Source organism: Vitis vinifera, chromosome 17 (assembly GCF_030704535.1).
Source record: "Vitis vinifera cultivar Pinot Noir 40024 chromosome 17, ASM3070453v1".
NCBI lineage: Eukaryota > Viridiplantae > Streptophyta > Magnoliopsida > Vitales > Vitaceae > Vitis > Vitis vinifera.
The window spans coordinates 10760412-10779918 of record NC_081821.1 but is presented as its reverse complement, the minus strand read 5'-3'; the positions used below and the strand labels follow the sequence as shown (position 1 = coordinate 10779918).

Here is a 19507-nt window from a genome sequence, read left to right as displayed (position 1 = left end):
CTAATATTTCTTCTAATTATGAGGAGAAGAAGAGATGTTGATTGAGGCCAAAAACTCCAGCCCATTGTAAAGTGGAGCAGTGAGGGGGGCTGTGGTTGTGTAGTAGTAGGGCGGTTCTCTACTTTTGATGGGGGGGTGCTTGTCTCTTCCTCTATGCTATGGACAAAAAAAGGACTTCATCCACAAAAGCTGCCCTACACCAGGGATGGTTTGGCCCTTTAAACAACTCTCATTCTCTCTCTCTCATGTGCAACCTCCTCCTTGGTGCCTAGATTCCAAGATGACACTCTTGTCAGATAATTCAACTAAAATAATATTGATCCACACCATAGTCACGAGGCAGGCAATATAATGGCTGGAGTATATATATATATATATATAGACACATACTGTTGATGATATTCTGAGTATGGCCTGTAATGGTCACGCGACATCACGTGCCGTCCCGATATTTCTACAAGATAGGAAAAAGGGTGCCTTATTTTTATGGGTGACTGACCCACAAGTCAAATTGGCTCTCAATTTCCAGGAGATTATAAAAGTTTGCAGGTTCAGCACCATAAATCTGGCCATCAAGTTTTGAACTTGTATTCTTTGTGTCTAATGGTTGAGAGGACCATTGAAGTTCACAGGTCTTGTTTTTTTATGCAAGGGGGCAGTTTTTAAATACTGCCCATAAGGACTATGTCTGCAGATGGATCTGCAGAAGGGATTTCACCATAGAATAAGCACTAGATCTGAACTAGTCTTGGCCTTTTTACACTACTAATATGGAAGCCCAGCAGTAATAACACCCTGTGTTCTGCAGCTTTTCCTCTTTCAAAGAGTAGTTTTGGACATAATCTGCTGAGATAGGTGCTAAAGGCAAAGGGGATGTTCAAATTTCACTACAGCCACCATAAGTAAGGCTCCATTTAGAAATATCCATATAATTGCACAACTTTTGCTGTTGAATAAGCAGACCAGCGGTTGAACTGGTGAGTCAAACACTTGACATTAAGTCATTTCCCCATTTCATTCTAAAGCACAATGGGTTTCACTAACTCGGTGTAATCTCAACTTGTAGAGCTAAACGATAAGAGAAGAAATGGGGGGTTAGTCCTGGTTGACTCAACCAAGTCCACCCATGACAAGGCTGAGTCAGACTCAACACAAGTTGGCCTAATATGATGAAACTGACAGGATGTATACGATAATGAGCTAGATATCGGTTTGTAGATCAATAGGAGAGAAAAATGAAGGATTACTGATAACAAGCCACAGAAAGGGTTAAAAGGTTTCATATAAAAAACAGAGACAAAGTCACTAACACACCCGTCTCTCCTTTTCACTTTAAAAAGAACAGCTATCTTCCTTCCCACCACCTCACCTCCACCATAAACAAATGCGAAAACACCCATCTAAAATTCCATTTCTCTGTGCAAACATCATGGCCTAGCTGTTCTTGGATCCGGAGATTCTGGGTCTGTCGAATTATTTATACATGTATTTAAAAACCATAGCCCACATTAAGACATGATTTGGTTTCTCTCATTGTCCCTCCCTAGGCTCAAACCACCCTCCTTTCTGTTCCTCTCATTGGAGTTCGTAGCATAGCTGTAATGCCTGTTAATCCATGGACCCTCTTCTCCTTCCTAATCTTCTCTTTTTCATTTTTAATTCTCTTCCCCCTCATGGCTTCCGCCATCAACCAACAAGGCCAAGCTCTACTTTGGTGGAAGGGGAGCTTGAAGGAAGCGCCAGAGGCCTTAAGCAACTGGGACCAGAGCAATGAGACTCCATGTGGGTGGTTTGGGATCTCTTGCAACTCAGACAATCTAGTGGTGGAACTCAATTTGAGGTATGTCGATTTGTTTGGGCCGCTTCCCTCTAATTTCAGTTCATTGACGTCCTTGAACAAGCTAGTCTTAACTGGAACCAACCTCACTGGTTCCATCCCAAAAGAGATCGGTGTTCTTCAAGATTTGAATTATCTAGACTTGAGCGACAATGCCTTAACTGGTGAAATCCCAAGTGAGGTTTGCAGCTTGCTCAAGCTCGAACAGCTCTACCTCAATTCAAACTGGCTTGAGGGATCTATCCCAGTCCAACTCGGGAACCTCACTAGCTTGACATGGCTAATTCTATACGACAACCAACTGAGCGGTGCAATTCCAAGTAGCATAGGGAACTTGAAGAAGCTTGAAGTGATTCGAGCAGGCGGCAACAAGAACTTGGAAGGCCCTCTGCCTCAAGAAATCGGCAACTGCACCAATTTGGCCATGATAGGCCTTGCTGAAACAAGCATGTCAGGGTTCCTCCCTCCAAGTCTTGGTCGCCTCAAGAAGCTTCAGACACTTGCAATCTACACCGCCCTCCTGTCAGGCCCAATCCCCCCTGAGCTGGGTGACTGCACCGAGCTGCAAAACATCTACCTATACGAGAACGCGCTCACTGGATCCATCCCAGCCCGCCTAGGAAGCCTCCGGAACCTCCAGAACCTATTGCTATGGCAAAACAACCTGGTGGGCACCATTCCACCGGAGTTGGGAAACTGCAAGCAATTAGTAGTGATTGATATATCCATGAATTCCATATCCGGTAGAGTGCCTCAGACGTTTGGGAATCTGAGCTTTTTGCAGGAACTTCAACTGAGCGTGAACCAAATCTCAGGTCAGATTCCAGCGCAAATTGGGAACTGTCTCGGCCTCACCCATATCGAGCTCGACAACAACAAGATCACTGGTACAATACCTTCCTCTATCGGTGGCCTAGTGAATCTAACACTACTCTACTTGTGGCAAAATATGCTGGAAGGGAACATACCTGAATCGATTTCGAATTGCCGTAGTTTGGAAGCTGTTGATTTTTCAGAGAACAGCTTGACTGGTCCGATTCCGAAGGGGATTTTCCAGCTCAAGAAGCTTAACAAGCTATTGCTTTTATCCAACAATCTGGCCGGTGAGATACCTCCGGAGATTGGTGAGTGTTCGTCGTTGATACGGCTCCGAGCGAGCGATAACAAGCTGGCTGGATCGATCCCGCCACAGATTGGGAATTTAAAGAATTTGAATTTCTTGGATCTGGCATTGAATCGCCTCACTGGTGTCATACCGCAGGAGATCTCTGGTTGCCAGAATCTGACGTTCCTGGACTTGCATTCCAACTCGATTGCCGGAAACCTACCGGAGAATTTGAACCAACTGGTTTCCCTCCAGTTCGTTGATGTATCTGATAATCTGATAGAAGGGACTCTGAGTCCGAGTCTTGGATCTCTGAGTTCGCTCACCAAGCTCATTCTCCGTAAGAATCGGTTGTCCGGTCTGATTCCAAGTGAACTCAATTCGTGCGCGAAGCTGGTGTTGCTGGACCTGAGTAGCAACGATCTCACAGGTAAAATTCCATCCAGTGTGGGCGAGATTCCAGCTCTGGAGATCGCTTTGAATCTGAGCTGGAACAAACTTTCCGGCAAAATTCCGTCGGAGTTCACGGACTTGGATAAGCTCGGAATATTGGATCTCTCACACAATCAGCTCTCCGGCGACCTCCAACCCCTCTTCGACCTCCAAAACCTCGTGGTCCTCAACATCTCCTACAACAACTTCTCGGGGCGCGTGCCGGACACCCCTTTCTTCTCCAAGCTCCCACTGAGCGTCCTCGCCGGCAACCCCGCCCTCTGCCTCTCCGGCGACCAGTGCGCCGCCGACAAACGCGGTGGCGCTGCCCGCCACGCCGCGGCGGCCAGGGTGGCCATGGTGGTGCTACTATGCGCCGCCTGCGCGCTGCTCCTCGCGGCGCTCTACATCATTCTCGGGAACAAGATGAATCCACGTGGCCCCGGAGGGCCCCACCAGTGCGATGGCGACAGCGATGTGGAGATGGCCCCCCCATGGGAGTTGACCCTGTACCAAAAACTGGACCTCTCTATCGCTGACGTGGTACGCTGCCTGACAGTTGCCAACGTCGTCGGCCGTGGCCGCTCCGGCGTCGTGTACAGAGCCAACACCCCCTCCGGCCTCACCATCGCCGTGAAAAGATTTCGCTCCAGCGAAAAATTCTCCGCAGCAGCATTCTCATCCGAAATCGCCACGCTGGCACGCATCCGCCACCGAAATATAGTCCGACTGTTGGGGTGGGCGGCCAACCGAAAGACGAAACTCCTCTTCTACGATTACTTACCAAGTGGTACATTAGGCACATTACTCCATGAATGCAACTCAGCCATAGTTGAGTGGGAGAGTCGGTTCAATATAGCCTTGGGCGTGGCGGAGGGCTTAGCCTATCTGCACCATGATTGTGTGCCACCCATCATCCACCGAGACGTCAAGGCTCACAACATTTTGTTAGGGGACCGATACGAGGCCTGCTTGGCGGACTTTGGGCTAGCCAGGTTGGTGGAGGACGACGATGGCAATGGGTCCTTCTCCGCCAACCCTCAATTCGCCGGATCCTACGGCTACATTGCACCCGGTGAGTGTTTTCCGTCTCCTGCATGGTCACATTCGGTGTGCAATTTTTTACTCATTTACCCATTTACTCGGGTGTAAAAGTTTCCCTTTCGGTTCGAGACTGTTGCATTTGGAGCCTCTGATGATAAGATTCTGATTAAAACCTTGACAAAAAGATTCTGACAAAAATATCACATCATGTCATGTGGCCGACGTTGTTCCGCCTTTTTAGCGAAGTTTTTTTTTTAAATTCATTTTTGTACTGCCATTAATAGTATAGCTATTGGATTCAGTAAGTTAGATTTTTGAAATGGAAATGGTATGTTTGCAGAGTACGCTTGCATGTTGAAGATAACCGAAAAGAGCGATGTGTACAGCTTCGGGGTGGTTTTGCTGGAAATCATAACCGGGAAGAAGCCGGTGGACCCTTCATTCCCTGATGGGCAACATGTAATTCAGTGGGTCCGAGAGCAGCTAAAGAGCAAGAGGGACCCGGTTCAGATACTGGACCCGAAGCTCCAGGGCCACCCAGATACACAAATACAAGAAATGCTCCAAGCACTGGGGATATCCCTCTTATGCACAAGCAACCGTGCGGAAGATCGTCCTACAATGAAAGATGTTGCGGTTTTGTTAAGGGAAATACGCCACGAGCCCAGCACAGGAACTGAGCCTCACAAGCCTAATAGCAATGGATCCAAAAAGCCTGAAGCTCCTGCCTACTCCTCCCAACTCTTGCTCCTCCAAGGCTCTTCCCAGTACTCACTGGCATATTCATCTTCCTCAGCTGGTTATAATGTCAATAATGATGCTAGTGTGTGATGACTGATTGAAAAGGGTTCCGCTAGTGTTGTTTATTGGGAATTGGGGAGTAGGGAGACATGGGTATTGTAAAGAGTTAGCTAACAAGGTGAGCCAAAAAAGGAAAATTGATTGAGTGTATATAGCAATTTAATCTGACATTATTATGAGATGAGACTATTTCTCAATCAAATTACTTGGTTTTGGGTTTTTGCATGTCTTAGGTGAAACCGTGATTCCGTGGAAGGCAATTTCATAGAGAGACAGAGACACTAGTGTTTTGCTTTCTTGTGAAGTCAATTCCATCATTTCACTGAAAAGGACCACAAGGATGTCCTGAAAGATGTGTTTGTTGTGGTGTTTGCAAGATTTAAAAGGCCTTTTTCTTGGCCTTTGGAGGATGGGCTGGCTTCTCCTCTGTCTCTCTCCTTGGGGATGTGTGGTTGTGGGGAATTGTGGGCAATGATTGGTTTTCTCTTCCTCTTTCATAATTAAGGATAAGGAGAAGGAGAAGTCTCCTTCGTTTCATGCAAGTCTATAGGTCCCCACCACGTGAACCAGAGACATACAAAACACTAGAGAAGGTATGGAAGCTTGCTGAGATACATTGGATTTATGAAAAATTAAGCTGCTACATCCAAAAGCAAACCAAATGTCTTCCTTTCACCAACAACCAATCGACTCCTGCAAAACCCATTCAACCCAGTTCCAAAGATTTGTGTCAATTCTATATACACACTTAGTTCATTTTTCACATCTCAATTCTTTAGTTTTACTGTTTCAATCTTACCCTAAGAAAGGGACATTGGTAGGTAATAGAAGAATCATGAGAAGCAACATATCTCTTGTGTAACTCAAAAAGAAAAGGTGATCCAACTTAATCCTTACACAATAATCTACCAAGCCATGCACTCATTGCATTATTAGGGTTTTTTTCTTCCTCACTTTGTACCTTTTTTTTTGCCTTTTGTGAAGCTGATTGAGTAACAAACATATTTTTATGAATTGCTGAAGGCAGGGGTGACTTCAAAAATATTCAACCAGTGCGTGTACTTTGGTTATATATCAAATTAGGTAAAATAAAGAGAAAAGAGAGAAGGAAGATGATACCCACGTGTGGGACTGTGAAAGGTCACGTGACAACACATGCAAATGAACACAATGCAGAGACCACTGGTGGGCAATGGAGCCCACAGACGAGATCTCAGATCTACTATGCCTGTTGAAGCTGTCCTAAAATATTAGGAAGAAATCAGGTATTTTGAGAAACATGTACTAAACCCAAGATTTCCACCCCTTCATCATGAGGAGGTTGATCTGCTGACTCTGCCCTGCTGAAGTCCGAAGTAGAATAGTCTATAACTGAAAGTAGTCTTGTCAGTTGCCTCTTTTCCAACCTTTTCCTAAATTGAGTTAAAACTACAGGGGTCCCGTAAATATTCCATTGCTGTAAAGAGCTTAGGGCTGGATCTTTTACCATTACAGCCAGGGATTGTCGTTTAAATCACATTTGACGGATGGGCATTGGGCACCCATGACTTACCATCACCTCAATGCCCATCACTTACCGTCATCTCATGGCACCTATCATCACGGAGTATGTCGGGCGAGCTCAATCATGTCAGGAACTGCCAGTAGCCATAATATCATCGACATAAACTTGCATTATTACCCTTTGCCGGAGGTCACATCTTGACGATAACCCCCGCAAGTAGATGCAATTATGACTCCAAGATATGACCCTAATGTCTCAAATCCAGATGTTCCCATATTTCAAAGTTATCCCCATCTTTTGAGTAGATTTTCTGCTACGGAGAGAAAGATGTTTCAATCTAAATTATCATATACATGACTGTTGGAAAGAAGGAAGAGGAAGATCCATGTAGAAGAGGTTACAAAATGCAAACCAACTGCAGAAGATTGTTGTCATCACCCAAAATGACAACAGAAAATGTAACAGATGATTTCTGGAATGGGTGTGAAAAGCAATGACTCAATTGAAACGCCTGTCAAGCAGAGTGGCCATTGAGGTTCAGCATTTACCAATCCAAACTGCCTAATCAATGGGCAAGACCCACTCCCAAAAAGAATCAAATATGTGGGGCAAAATCAAAAGGCTCAAATGAAAATGTATTAATCCTCCTATCCCCGTAACTAAGTTATGTAGCTATTCATTCATGTATTTAGCCACCATTAGAGCCTAGGCATACAAAAGGAGATAAAATTCTTAGATATAAAAAAGAAACAGCAAAAAACAAGTTCTACAACTGATCGTCAGCTTGATATTGCACCAGTGTCTCTGAAAAATAAACACATCAGCTGTACAGGTCATCATCATCTCCAGCAGCAGCTGCTGAGGAGAATGGGTCTGCAGCTGTTGATGCTGCTGTGGCATTGTTGGGCTGATCTGGAAACCGAAACTCAGATCCAAATCCCCGTGATTGCTGTAGAGTCTGAGCAAAGAGCTGGTACTTCCTGATATCTGCATCACTGACACTTCGGCGTGCAAATTTCATAGACTCCTCAAAGTGTGCTGCTTTAATCTCAGGGACATCATCAACATCATCTTCTTCCATCGCCTCAGGGTTCTCTGTCTTCTTTCTCTCCCTCTCAATATCCTGCATCTCCAGGGATTAGACACGAGGAAAAGCAATAGTGTGCAAAATGAATCTCCCCTCTTTCTCAAGGGGGAAAGAAGAAACAATTACGATTTTTTTTCTCTTAGGCAAAAATGGATTAAAGAGTATTTAATAAGAAATTAATATGCAGATGGAACACAAAATCAAAATGAGAAATTTGATATTCATCAATCACATAAACAAAAGGGTTAGAACTTAATCAATAAAGTCAAGTTCATACACATTCATGCTTAGTGAACCTTGTAACTAAATCAGCCTACAACTAGCATGTATAGTGTAATTACCTCTACAAGATGATGAATTTTTTACATATGCCATGCTCAGGCAAGTATGATATGCAGAATGCTATTTCCAATTTGAGGAAAATCACTTACCTTCTCAATATTTTCTCTAATGGCATATTTGCAGGACCGTTGACAAATTTCAGTGATATCTGCACCACTAAAACCATGAGTATACCGTGCAAGAGCTACTAGGTCAACATCCCTAGAGACTGGTGACTTCCTTAAGCATGCTTTGAATATTTGCAGACGGGAAGCCTCATCTGGTAGTGGAATGTAAATCAACTGGTCCAAACGTCCAGGCCTGAGCAATGCTGGGTCAATAATGTCAGGCCTGTTTGTTGCTCCTATGATGAAAACAGTCTTCTTTGCAGTCATTCCATCCATTTCTGTCAGAAGTTGATTCAAGACTCTGTCAGCAGCACCACCAGCATCCCCTACAGAACTGCCACGCTGAAAAGCAGGGCACAAAAGGAACACATAAAATAGACAATCTTAGACATGCCAGTAGAGGATGCAATTAGAAACCAGTGAATAAGGATTGCTACATTACGGCATGTACACTACTTGCAAAAGTAGGGCAAGAATTAATACCTGAGTTGCAATTGAATCAAGTTCATCAAAGAAGAGTACACACGGTGCTGACTGCCGTGCCTTGTCAAATATCTCCCGCACATTTGCCTCACTTTCTCCAAACCACATGGTCAGCAACTCAGGTCCTTTAACACTTATGAAGTTGGCCTGGCATTCATTTGCAATTGCCTTCGCAAGTAGGGTTTTACCACAGCCAGGAGGTCCATAGAAGAGCACACCTTTAGAAGGTGACATGCCAAATTTCTCGAACTTCTCAGGATGCTCCACTGGATATTGGACAGTCTGTAATAACCCAAAACCTTATGTAATTGTTCTCATCATTTAGAAAATTAGAGGTCTACTAGAGATGGAGAAACAAAGGGGGGAAACTAGGTCAAAGAAGAGGTGAAATGTGGAGTTAGTAGTGCCTGGCAAAATAAAATTCTATCTCCTATATTGCTAACCAAGCAGGTGATAAAAGTTTAACCATAAAAATGATTGCCTACCACTACCACTAGAATTGAGGACAATCAGCAAATGATACAACATACCAAAAAGCATATCAGCAACCAAAATAGCTGCAGATTATACTAAAGGGTTGAACATATAGAACATTTTTCACAAGCAAATCTTACAAATGGACAAAGGCACACACCTCCTGAAGCTCTCTTTTAACATTGTCCAACCCACCAATGTCCTCCCATGACACATTTGGAACCTCCACAACCTGCCAACCAAGACGGTAAGAATTTGGGTTTAACAAGCACCAGATGGAAACATGTGCTTCTTAAGGAAGTGTTTCAGCTAAACATGTTTGTTTGTTCGTTATTAGCACTTACTGTTTCACGCAAGGCCGATGGATTGGAAGACCCCAGTGCAGTTTGGAAGTGTTCATTAGTCACAGCCATGGAATTCAACACCTCAGCATCAATTGTCTCATCCTCCAAGTCAATCACATCCATTTTCTCCCTGATACACTGAAGAGCAGCTTCTGTGCAAAGAGCAGCAAGATCTGCACCAACATAACCATGTGTATCTTTTGCAACTCTTTCAAGATCAACCTGAAAAACAATATCAATCAAACACATGAACATATTGTCCCTCTAGACAGGAGTTCCTAAAGTAGAAGATGAGAAGGCACAAGGTAGAGTCCTACATCATCAGAAAGTTTCATATTCTTTGTGTGGATTCGAAGGACTTCCAGCCTGCCAACCTCATCTGGTACACCAATGTCAATCTCTCTATCAAATCTCCCAAATCTCCTTAATGCAGGGTCAATGCTATTTGGCCTGTTGGTAGCACCAATGACAATCACGTGAGCCCTGGTCTTAAGGCCATCCATTAGAGTCAACAGCTGGGATACAATACGCCTCTCCACTTCACCATGTGTCTTTTCCCTCTTTGGAGCAATAGAATCTAGCTCATCAATGAAAATGATGGATGGGGCATTCTTTTCTGCTTCCTCAAATGCCTTCCTCAAGTTACTTTCACTTTCACCAGCCAACTTTGACATTATTTCAGGTCCATTTATCAGGAAGAAAAATGCACCAGTCTCATTAGCTACAGCTCTTGCAATTAGGGTTTTTCCAGACCCAGGTGGCCCATAGAGCAAAATGCCTTTTGGTGGCTTCACCCCAATAGATTTGAAAAGCTGTGGGTGCCTAAGGGGAAGTTCTACCAGCTCACGGATCTGGGCCATCTGCTTCCTTACACCACCAACATCATCATAGCCAACTTCATTCAATCTCTCCTCATCTTCACGTTTGATGGGTTCTCCCTCACAGAAGATCTCAGTATCTGGTGCAACAACACAATATTCACCAGGATCTGTTTCAATTACTTTGAATTCAACACTTCGCATCCCTCCTCTGACCAGGAAAAGGTCACCCTTCCTAACAGGCCGATAGGATTCCAAGAAATATGCTGTTAAACCAACAGAAAAATAGTCAAACACCTGTGTTGCAAAAATGATTGACAAAGAAATGTATTGTAGTAGCAAGGTGACAAATAAAAGAACAAAATAAATAAATAAGTAAATAAACGCATCTAAATAATTTAAAGACTGCATAGACTTACGTTTTAAATATGCATCAAACAGGTTGCCAGTCACACCCTCAATTGTATCATCAATTGGGAGGATGTGAACTCGCTTTCCGTACTTCACATCAGGACACTGATGGACAGAAACAACATCTCCAAGGCGTACCCTAAGATTGGCTCGTACAACTTTGTTCATTCTGATCTTTGGTTCTTCGCATTGTTCATCAACAAGAACAATGCACACTGTGTCTTTTCGTTTCTTTCCCTGTAAAAAGAGATTTTCTGTTAATTTCTCAGATGCGTATCCAAACCCAAACAGAAAAAAGAAGTGGAAAATCACCTTGATTAGAACAGTGTCTCCTCGAAAGAACTGAAGCTTTTCCATTGTTGCAGGGTTCATGGAAACCACAGAATTGTCATCATTCACCGCTTCATCGACAACGAGACGATTGGGTGACTTCTTACGTTCCAAAATTGCAGTAGAAAAATCCTTCTTAACACTTTTCCTGTTTTAAGCATTCAAATAAATTGGTCTGAAATATAAAATAATTTCTAAATCGGGTGAAATTAACTAATTTAAAAACTGCACAGATGATAACTAATTTGGAGGAAACAACTAAATGCTTAGAGACCGAAAGAAGAGCTATATTAAATAGATTTTCACCATGCAAATTTCTACCTTATTTGAGTTCTACCTAATAAGATTCGGGATCCCACAGCTTTATTGAAACTCAACAACAAGGAATTAATTGCACAAATTATAAACTAACTCTAAGCTCTTATAAAGATCTTGACATCTAAAAGAACAAATTTGGTTGAATATAGTAATGTGAGAAGATTGACTTCCAGCTCTTCCTTTAAGGTTGGATATCTGGTATTAGATTCTGTTAAACAAAGCATTCCCCTTTTTGTTTTTTGATTTTTAATTCTACTTTTAATTTTGTGGATGTAGTTTCCTTTTATTTACCCAGTAAATCTTCCTTATGTCTCTACGGCATACGCTAGAAGAAAATACCACACCAGAAAATTCAGATTGTAATCAAACATCAACAGCTGCAATGGAGTTCTCATGCAATCCAAATTTCGCTGTTTAATTGAGACTCTAAACCCCAATTATTGAAATCGGGATTGGTTTTATGTTAAGCTACCCCATGAGAATCACCAGGCCATGATCGTGGCACGTTTCTTCCCTTAAATAACATGGAAATCATCACAAATACGCGTTCTTTAAAGGTTGAGAAAACACTGTACACCCCGTTTGGCTGATGAGAAAACCAACGAAAATATGACAAGTTTTTTATTTTCATTGCTCGAACCCCGCAAAAAACCTAAAGCCTCGTGATCGACTGAATCCCATTCATGCGAGCATCCTCATGCTTCTGAAGCCAACACGACCAGAAACATAAACTTACCAACTTTTGCTTTCTCCAGTTACCCTCACTTCTTTTAGTGACCAAAAAAACCCACAAACAAAACCCGAACTAAATATTTCTACTTCAAAATTCAAACATTAACACAGAAAACACCAAACCACCAAAAACCCAACCCCCATAATCAACCCTCCACCCAAAGAAAAAAAACACAAAAATTACCAAAAAGACATAAAATTTCGGCAGCAATAAACCGAGAAGAAAAGACGTACACTTCCGGAGAAGAGGAAGGGCCTGAGGAGCTTGGATCCGCCATCGCTGTCTTCAACCGCTCAGGCTATAGGGTTTCTGGGTTCAACTCGATCTGGAGGATCCAAGAATTGCCCCAAATTTATAGAAGAAGTCAGACCCAAATCCTTATTTGACCCGGATTCGTATCCTTCCGGACTTTCCTCTTTTAACGGGTACGGAATGTTAAAGCAGTTTGATTACAACTCTACTTAAATTTTCAAAATTAGAAGTAGGTGACCTTTTATGGTGATCATTTAATATTTAAAAATTAATTTTAATTATGAATTTTTTTAAAATTAGTAATAATTCGTATTATATTTTTAAAATTAGTGTAACTTTTTTTTAATACAAATGTTAAAATCTTATTTTATTCTTTAAAAATAATTATTTTTGTATAATGTATTATTATAGGTGAAGGCTAGAAAAAATAAAAGATAATTAGTGATTTGAAGATTTGATTTTATTATTTTAATTTTTAAATTATTATTTTTACTATATTTAATGAAATAATTTTAAATATAATTTATAAATAATTTAAATTGATTAAAGAATATATAAAATGATATAATATATCAACAATTCACTTAAGAATGTGATATTAATCAATAAATAATATTGATAGATTTCAAATATATTGTCTCATAATATTTGATTATAAAGGTAAAAATGAGAATGAAATAAAAAAAAATAAAAAAATGAAATACTTAGAGTTTGTTTGGCAATGTGATTTAAAAATATTAAACTGTTTTTAAAAATTCATAATTATTTGATTGTTATTTTCTTAAAATAAATAATTTTTAAAAATAAAGTGTGATAGAAAAAAAAAATTAGAGAGCAAGTAGAAGTTGTTTTCATTTGTTTTTTAAAAAACATAGATTCGTTTGATTATGTTTAAAATTTGTTTTTTTAAATTATTTTTTATTCTTTAACTTAAAAATATTTTTAAAAAAACAGATTTTAGAAAAGATGACCAAACAAACCTTAGTAATTATTTTACTTTTATTTCTTTCTCTCACTAAATATAGAAATTAACCATATTTTCAAATACATCATAACACTCTTCTAAGTTTAATATTTTTCATATTCCCCTAAATCTTTTTAACTTATAACTTTCCATATAACTCATATTTTCTAAATCCCTCCACAAAATGAGTAAAAATAAATTATACTATTTTATGTATATAAATGCATTATATATTCTAACACTAACAGTGGACCCCGCATTTGCAAGATGCGTTCCCACTCAGTGGCGAAACTCGTTTTTTAATTGATTTGGTGAAAATTATGATTTTGAGAACAAACTTGGAGTCGTCACTTATTTTTTGTTTTATTTTTAAAGAAAAAAAACAAAATAAGAAAGAAAAACCCTAAGTGTAACTCCTGAAGAAAAAACAGGTTTATGAAAAAATAGAGTCGAGTTCGAGGGTCGGGTTACCTATTGGGAAGGTATGGTGGTGAGCCGTAACACCCTTTTAAGTTCCTAAAAATGAGTCTCTATTAAATAAGGTGAAGTAAGTGTGACAATTGATAAGAAAATCAATTTATACCAATAATATGATCAGATAATAAAATAAATCATACACAAGAATAAGCTAAGTGGTAGTGAGATCATACTTTAGCAGCAAGTAAAAATGTGCTATCAATGAAAATAAGGTTAGCTCATGTATAAAATTATCAAATGCATATAAAAAAGTAAAACAAATATCAAGTAAATATTCATTAAGCATAACGACCAACAATCAGAAGAGAAATCTCATATATTGTACCCCCACCAAAGCCCAATTGATTTTGCGTGAATTAATCCCGCAAATTTCATTGTTTTGAAATTATGAAAATCATTCATGCTTATTAAAAAAATAAAATAAAGGAAAACGAAAGATTATTTGAAAATCGAAGAAAATTTGTGAATTAAAAAAATATTTGAAAAATGGAGTGGAATTAAAACTATTTGAACGAAAATTGGAGTTTTAAAATTTATTTGAAAATTAAAGTTTCGAAAATTATTTGAAAATTGGGGTTTTGAAAATTAAAATTTAAGAATTGGAATTTTGGAAATTAAATTTGAAAGATATTGGAATTTTGAAAATTAAATTCAAGAATTAGAATGTTGGAAATTAAATTTTGAAAGAAATTAGAATTTTGAAAATTATTTAAAAATGGGATTTTTAAAAATAAATAAATGAATAAATAAATAGAATAATGATAATAACAAAAATAATAATAATTAAATAAATAAACGTGAAAATTGGAAATTAAATTTGGAAATCGGAATTTTGAAGAATGATTTAAAGATTCAAAAATAAATAAATAAATAAAATAATAATAATGATTAAGTAAATAAATGTGAAAATTAGAATTTTGGAAATTGGAAATTGAATTTGGAAATCGGAATTTTGAAGAATTATTTAAAGATGGAATTTTAAAAATAAATGAATAAATAAATAAATAAAATAATAATAATAATGAAAATAATAATGATTAAATAAATAAATGTGAAAATTAGAATTTTGAAGAATTATTTAAAGATAGAATTTAAATAAATAAATAAATAAAATAATAATAATAGCGAAAATAATAATGAGTAAATAAATAAATATGAAAATTAGAATTTTGAAAATTGTAAATTAAATTTGGAAATCGGAACTTTGAAGAATTACTTAAAGATAGAATTTTAAAAACAAATAAATAAAATAATAATAGTAACAAAAATAATAATGATTAAATAAATAAATGTGAAAATTGGAATTTTGTAAATTGGGAAGTAAATTTGGAAATCGGAATTTTGAAGAATTACTTAAAGATGGAATTTTAAAAATAAATATAATAATAATAATAATAATAATAATAATAATAATAATAATAATAATAACAAAAATAATAATGATTAAATAAATAAATGTGGAAATTGAAATTCCGGAAATTGGAAATTAAATTTGGAAATCGGAAATCAGAAATTTGAAGAATTACTTAAAAATGGAATTTTAAAAATGAATAAATGAAATAATAATAATAACGAAAATAATAATGATTAAATAAATAAATGTGGAAATTGGAGTTCCGGAAATTGGAAATTGAATTTGGAAATCGGAATTTTGAAGAATTACTTAAAGATGAAAATTTAAAAATAAATAAATAAAATAATAATAATAAAATAATAATAATGATTAAATAAATAAATATGGAAATTGGAAATTGAATTTGGAAATCGGGATTTTGAAGAATTACTTAATGATGGAATTTTAAAAATAAATAAATGAAATAATAATAATTACGAAAATAATAATGATATAATAAATAAATGTGAAAATTGGAATTCTAGAAATTGGAAATTAAATTTAGAAATCGGAATTTTGAAGAATTACTTAATGATGGAATTTTAAAAATAAATAAATGAAATAATAATAATTACGAAAATAATATTGATTAAATAAATAAATATGGAAATTGGAATTCCGAAAATTGGAAATTAAATTTGGAAATCGAAATTTTGAAGAAATATTTAAATGGATATACAACAAACTAGAAACACACAAGTATACTTAGACATCAAAGTAGAGCAAAAAAAATAATAAAAAAATAAAAATAAAAACAAAAATAAAAAACATCAATCCGAAGAAATATTTATTGGGCATGCACATGGCCATTGGTACTTTCTAACAAATTAATTAGCCTCTCCCATGCTGTCACTATCAATATCTATGGGCGTGCCCCTTAAAAACTGAATAACTTTTGTTTTTTTTAATTCCACTAACTTCCCTTGGAATTTCAAATTTGAGCATAATTGCAAACTCACCAACAACATGAATTGCAAGAATTAGTTTCCCTCATTAAGATTCTCCTTTTATAGATATTACTTTTTCGTCCATCAAGTTTAACTAGGAAGTTCCAGTGTAAGTTTTTTAAAAATATCTTCTACCAACTCACAGTGGTTCACAAAATCTGAAATCTCGAATTTAGTGATATCTTCTCTAGTAGATATTTCCTTCATTGCATTGGTGCCCAATCATCTTCAAACTTTCTCTCCCCCAACCTCTAACAAGAATAAACTAGAAAAGCTAATGAGCAATGGCAAGTGCAGTGGTGGTTTTGTTGGTATTGGGCGGCCCATAGAATAGCATGTGCGAGTAGTTTGTGGTCTTAAGAGCGTTGGTAAGCACTCGAACCACCTTGTCCTGGTGAGCTACACCCTTCACTTGTTTTGAACGATATTATTCCACCCATGGCTGAGAGCTCTGCAACATTGGTGCCATTTTTCTCTCTCTAAAATCTCTCCCCCTCTCTTTTCTATCTGTGGGTGGTTTGGTGGAGGAGTTGGTGGTTGTTTGGGTGGCGGTGTAGATGGTGGTTTGGGTGATGGTTTGATGGTGAAGAGAGCTACTACAAAGGGTGAGATAAATGGAGAAGATGGGTATGTGAAGATTTAGAGAGAGAAGCGGGTTTAAAGATGAGCATGGAGGATAAGTGGTGTGGGGGAAATGGGTTCGGTGGGCAGTGAGTTTGTGAAAATGAGAAAGGTGGTGAGTGAAGTGGGTATTGGATATTAAAGAAAAATGAAGGTACAAATGGGGATGGGTGTATTAGGATATGAAGAATGAAGACATGGTGAAGTGATTGAAGGATGTGGAATGGTAGACGAAGTTGCAGGACCGGTTACCATAATGCGTGCATCCTTATGTCATCCCCACGTCCATTAGCTCAACAAAGCTCACCATTTGAAGGAGCATCATCCACCCTCAACAAGAAATAGAGCAAAAAACCATGGAAGAATGAAAACGCAATAAAAACAGAGTATGAGTCTAGCTCTATGCCATGGATTGTCGAAGAGCTATGAACAAGTGAAATCTAGAGGAAATGAGGGCATGGTTTTGATACATCAAGTTATGGGAAGGAACAAAGCATCAAATACTTTCAAGAGGAGTTGAAAACACCCAAAATAAATCCAGAAACAGAGCAAGCATGCCCAAAGTCTCACAAAACAAACGAGTGGCCTATAACATCCACACCAATTAGCAAATAAACTAAAAAAAACCTAGCAAGAACCAGGATAGAAAAGTATGAAATGAGAAAATACCATAGAATGTTGAAATCATACCTGGACCAAACTGACGAGCCCCCCCTCCCCCCTCCCTCTGCTTTTTCTTCAGTTTCTCTCTAAGGCCCCCCAAACCGGTTCTCTCTTAAGCTCTCCCAAATTTCCCTCCGAAGCCCCCTCATTCCATTCATCTCTACTTTAACTGCTCTCGTTCCATCCATCATCTCTTGCTCAAAGATGTCTCTCTCTCAACCACCACCATGGCAAGTTGATGGTGGTTGCCACACGTCAACGCAGCTTGCCTCCTCCAGAAAGAGGTCCCCCCACTTCAAAAATGAAAAAAAAAGTCAACTTCCCTCTGAGTCATGTCCGCAAAGGGGTGATTCGTCCCTAGCAGTGGCAGTGGCAACGACACCATTTGATTCGAGGTTCGATCCTGGCCACGGCGCCATTTGATTCGTCCCTAGCAGCGGCAGTGGCAACGAAACCATTTGATTCGAGGTTCGATCCTCGGCAACGGCGCCATTTGATTTGTCCCTAGCAGTGGCAGTGGCAACGACACCATTTGATTCGGGGTTCAATCCCCGGCAATGGTGCCATTTGATTCATGCCCAATTGGTGTCTCAGCTAATTCGTGTCCAGCTGGTGCTCCTTGATTGAGGGAGTAATCAACAAAATTTATAACCTATTACACCATATACTAGGGTAGCAAAGACAAAGCTACTATAGCATAGTGGCTCTAGGATCGTTCACTGGGATGGGTTTTCACTTCACAAATGATGTTAATTCAAAGTTGAATTGGTGCCTTTTCATTTCAAGGTTAGCTTTAAAAGAAAACATAAAGATGTTTGAATGGAAAAGGATTGGTTTTAAGCTAACCAAAAATAGTAACTGATTTTACTTACAAAGAAAAATGTTTCTTGGAGTTCAGATCACTAGGCTCAGGTTCCTCATACAAAAAGGGAGTTCCGGTCACTTGTTTCTTTTCCTCGCATTAGAGAATTAACATATAGTTCCTTCTCCAACCGGTGTTATACAGATGCTTCCAATTAATGGGTTCAAACACTAAATCCCTCTCACTGATGCACCTTGCAATGACTCATACCTCTCACCTAGCACTTGCCATTCAAGGTGATCTTTAACCTTGGACTTCCCTTCTCAAGCTCGCAAGAGATAACTAATGGATGTCTCCTTGGAGTCCAAAAGCTTACCAAGTGTTGGCAATTCCAGAAAATCCTACCTTCAAGTGACCTCCCAAAGGCTCGCAAGGGGTAAACTAGTGCATCTCCATGGACGGAGATCACTTGCCTTACCAAGTGTTGGCCCAGGTGATTTAAAGGCGTTTTAAGTTAACTAAAAAGATAAAAACCATTAACGGGTCACACTTTCTCTTCATTAAAAACTAAAACAACAAAACTTCCAATTTATGCATGTGGAAACTTACCCGGCTTTCCTTACTCCAAGAGACAAAAAGCTTAGCCTCTCATCATCTTAGGAAAAATCCTCAGAGTTTGGTTGGCTAGAAAGAAAACTAACGAGAAAACAAGAATATATATGAAAAACAGAGCAAGTGCTCTGTTCGTTGATTCTATATATGATATATCTATATATTGATCGATGGATTACATGATTCTCTTACAGTGGATGCAAGGGAATATATATAGAGACGTTTTTCCAACCTTCCTAACTAAGAAATCTTATGGTTGGTGGATTACAAGGAGAAGAATGGAAATTCATACAAAAATATCTGAAGAAAAATATCCCAAAGTGTCGGTCGCAAATATCGGGAAGCACTAAGGACCATTTCGCAGGTGAAAACGAGGTCTGCGAGATTTCGCAGACATCCAAAAAGGGCTGCAAAATGACTTCGCAGCAAAAGGCTGATCTCGCAGGGCTGCGAAGTTGGCTTTCATCTTGAGGCTCTCAGCTTCCAACTTATCGCATATATCGGGCAACTTCAGAAGGAAATCCACAACACTGTACAAAAAGGCTGCGAAATCACTTCGCAACAAAAGGGTGATTTTGCAACACTTTTGCAAAATGCTTCCTTCAG

General features: G+C 38.7%; 2 protein-coding genes across 3 annotated transcripts; one reads left to right on the top strand and one right to left on the bottom strand.

Moving 5' to 3' along the window:
- The first annotated feature begins 1162 nt into the window (after positions 1–1162).
- On the top strand, positions 1163–6167 carry LOC100262226 (leucine-rich repeat receptor-like serine/threonine-protein kinase RGI4). Of its 2 annotated transcripts, XR_787992.3 has the most exons (3): positions 1163–4449; positions 4759–5337; positions 5453–6167. XR_787992.3 is itself a non-coding variant. In XM_003634214.4 (2 exons), exons 1-2 carry the CDS (start codon positions 1602–1604, stop codon positions 5247–5249), a joined length of 3339 nt encoding a protein of 1112 aa, XP_003634262.1. In that variant the 5' UTR covers positions 1163–1601; the 3' UTR covers positions 5250–5444. The 2 variants fall into 2 exon arrangements, 1 of the variants encoding a protein (XP_003634262.1); XM_003634214.4 differs by lacking the exon at positions 5453–6167 and having other exon boundaries at positions 4759–5444.
- Positions 6168–7339: 1172 nt separating this feature from the next.
- On the bottom strand, positions 7340–12618 carry LOC100258668 (cell division cycle protein 48 homolog). Its single transcript, XM_002281635.4, has 9 exons — positions 12404–12618; positions 11102–11267; positions 10798–11026; positions 9878–10644; positions 9561–9782; positions 9377–9448; positions 8743–9024; positions 8242–8601; positions 7340–7846 (listed from the first exon to the last, which is right to left on the bottom strand). Exons 1-9 carry the CDS (start codon positions 12445–12447, stop codon positions 7544–7546), a joined length of 2445 nt encoding a protein of 814 aa, XP_002281671.1. The 5' UTR covers positions 12448–12618; the 3' UTR covers positions 7340–7543.
- Positions 12619–19507: the final 6889 nt, after the last annotated feature.

Bases quoted from the DNA above. Each gene is read 5' to 3' on its own strand.
- LOC100258668 (XM_002281635.4), bottom strand. From the start codon at position 12,447: ATGGCGGATCCAAGCTCCTCAGGCCCTTCCTCTTCTCCGGAAGT. The intron at 11,027-11,101 runs GTGATTTTCCAC...CTCTTTTTACAG, and splicing joins GAGACACTGTTCTAATCAAG to GGAAAGAAACGAAAAGACAC. The intron at 9,449-9,560 runs GTAAGTGCTAAT...CTTGGTTGGCAG, and splicing joins CATCGGCCTTGCGTGAAACA to GTTGTGGAGGTTCCAAATGT.
- LOC100262226 (XM_003634214.4), top strand. From the start codon at position 1,602: ATGCCTGTTAATCCATGGACCCTCTTCTCCTTCCTAATCTTCTCTTTT. The intron at 4,450-4,758 runs GTGAGTGTTTTC...GTATGTTTGCAG, and splicing joins CTACGGCTACATTGCACCCG to AGTACGCTTGCATGTTGAAG.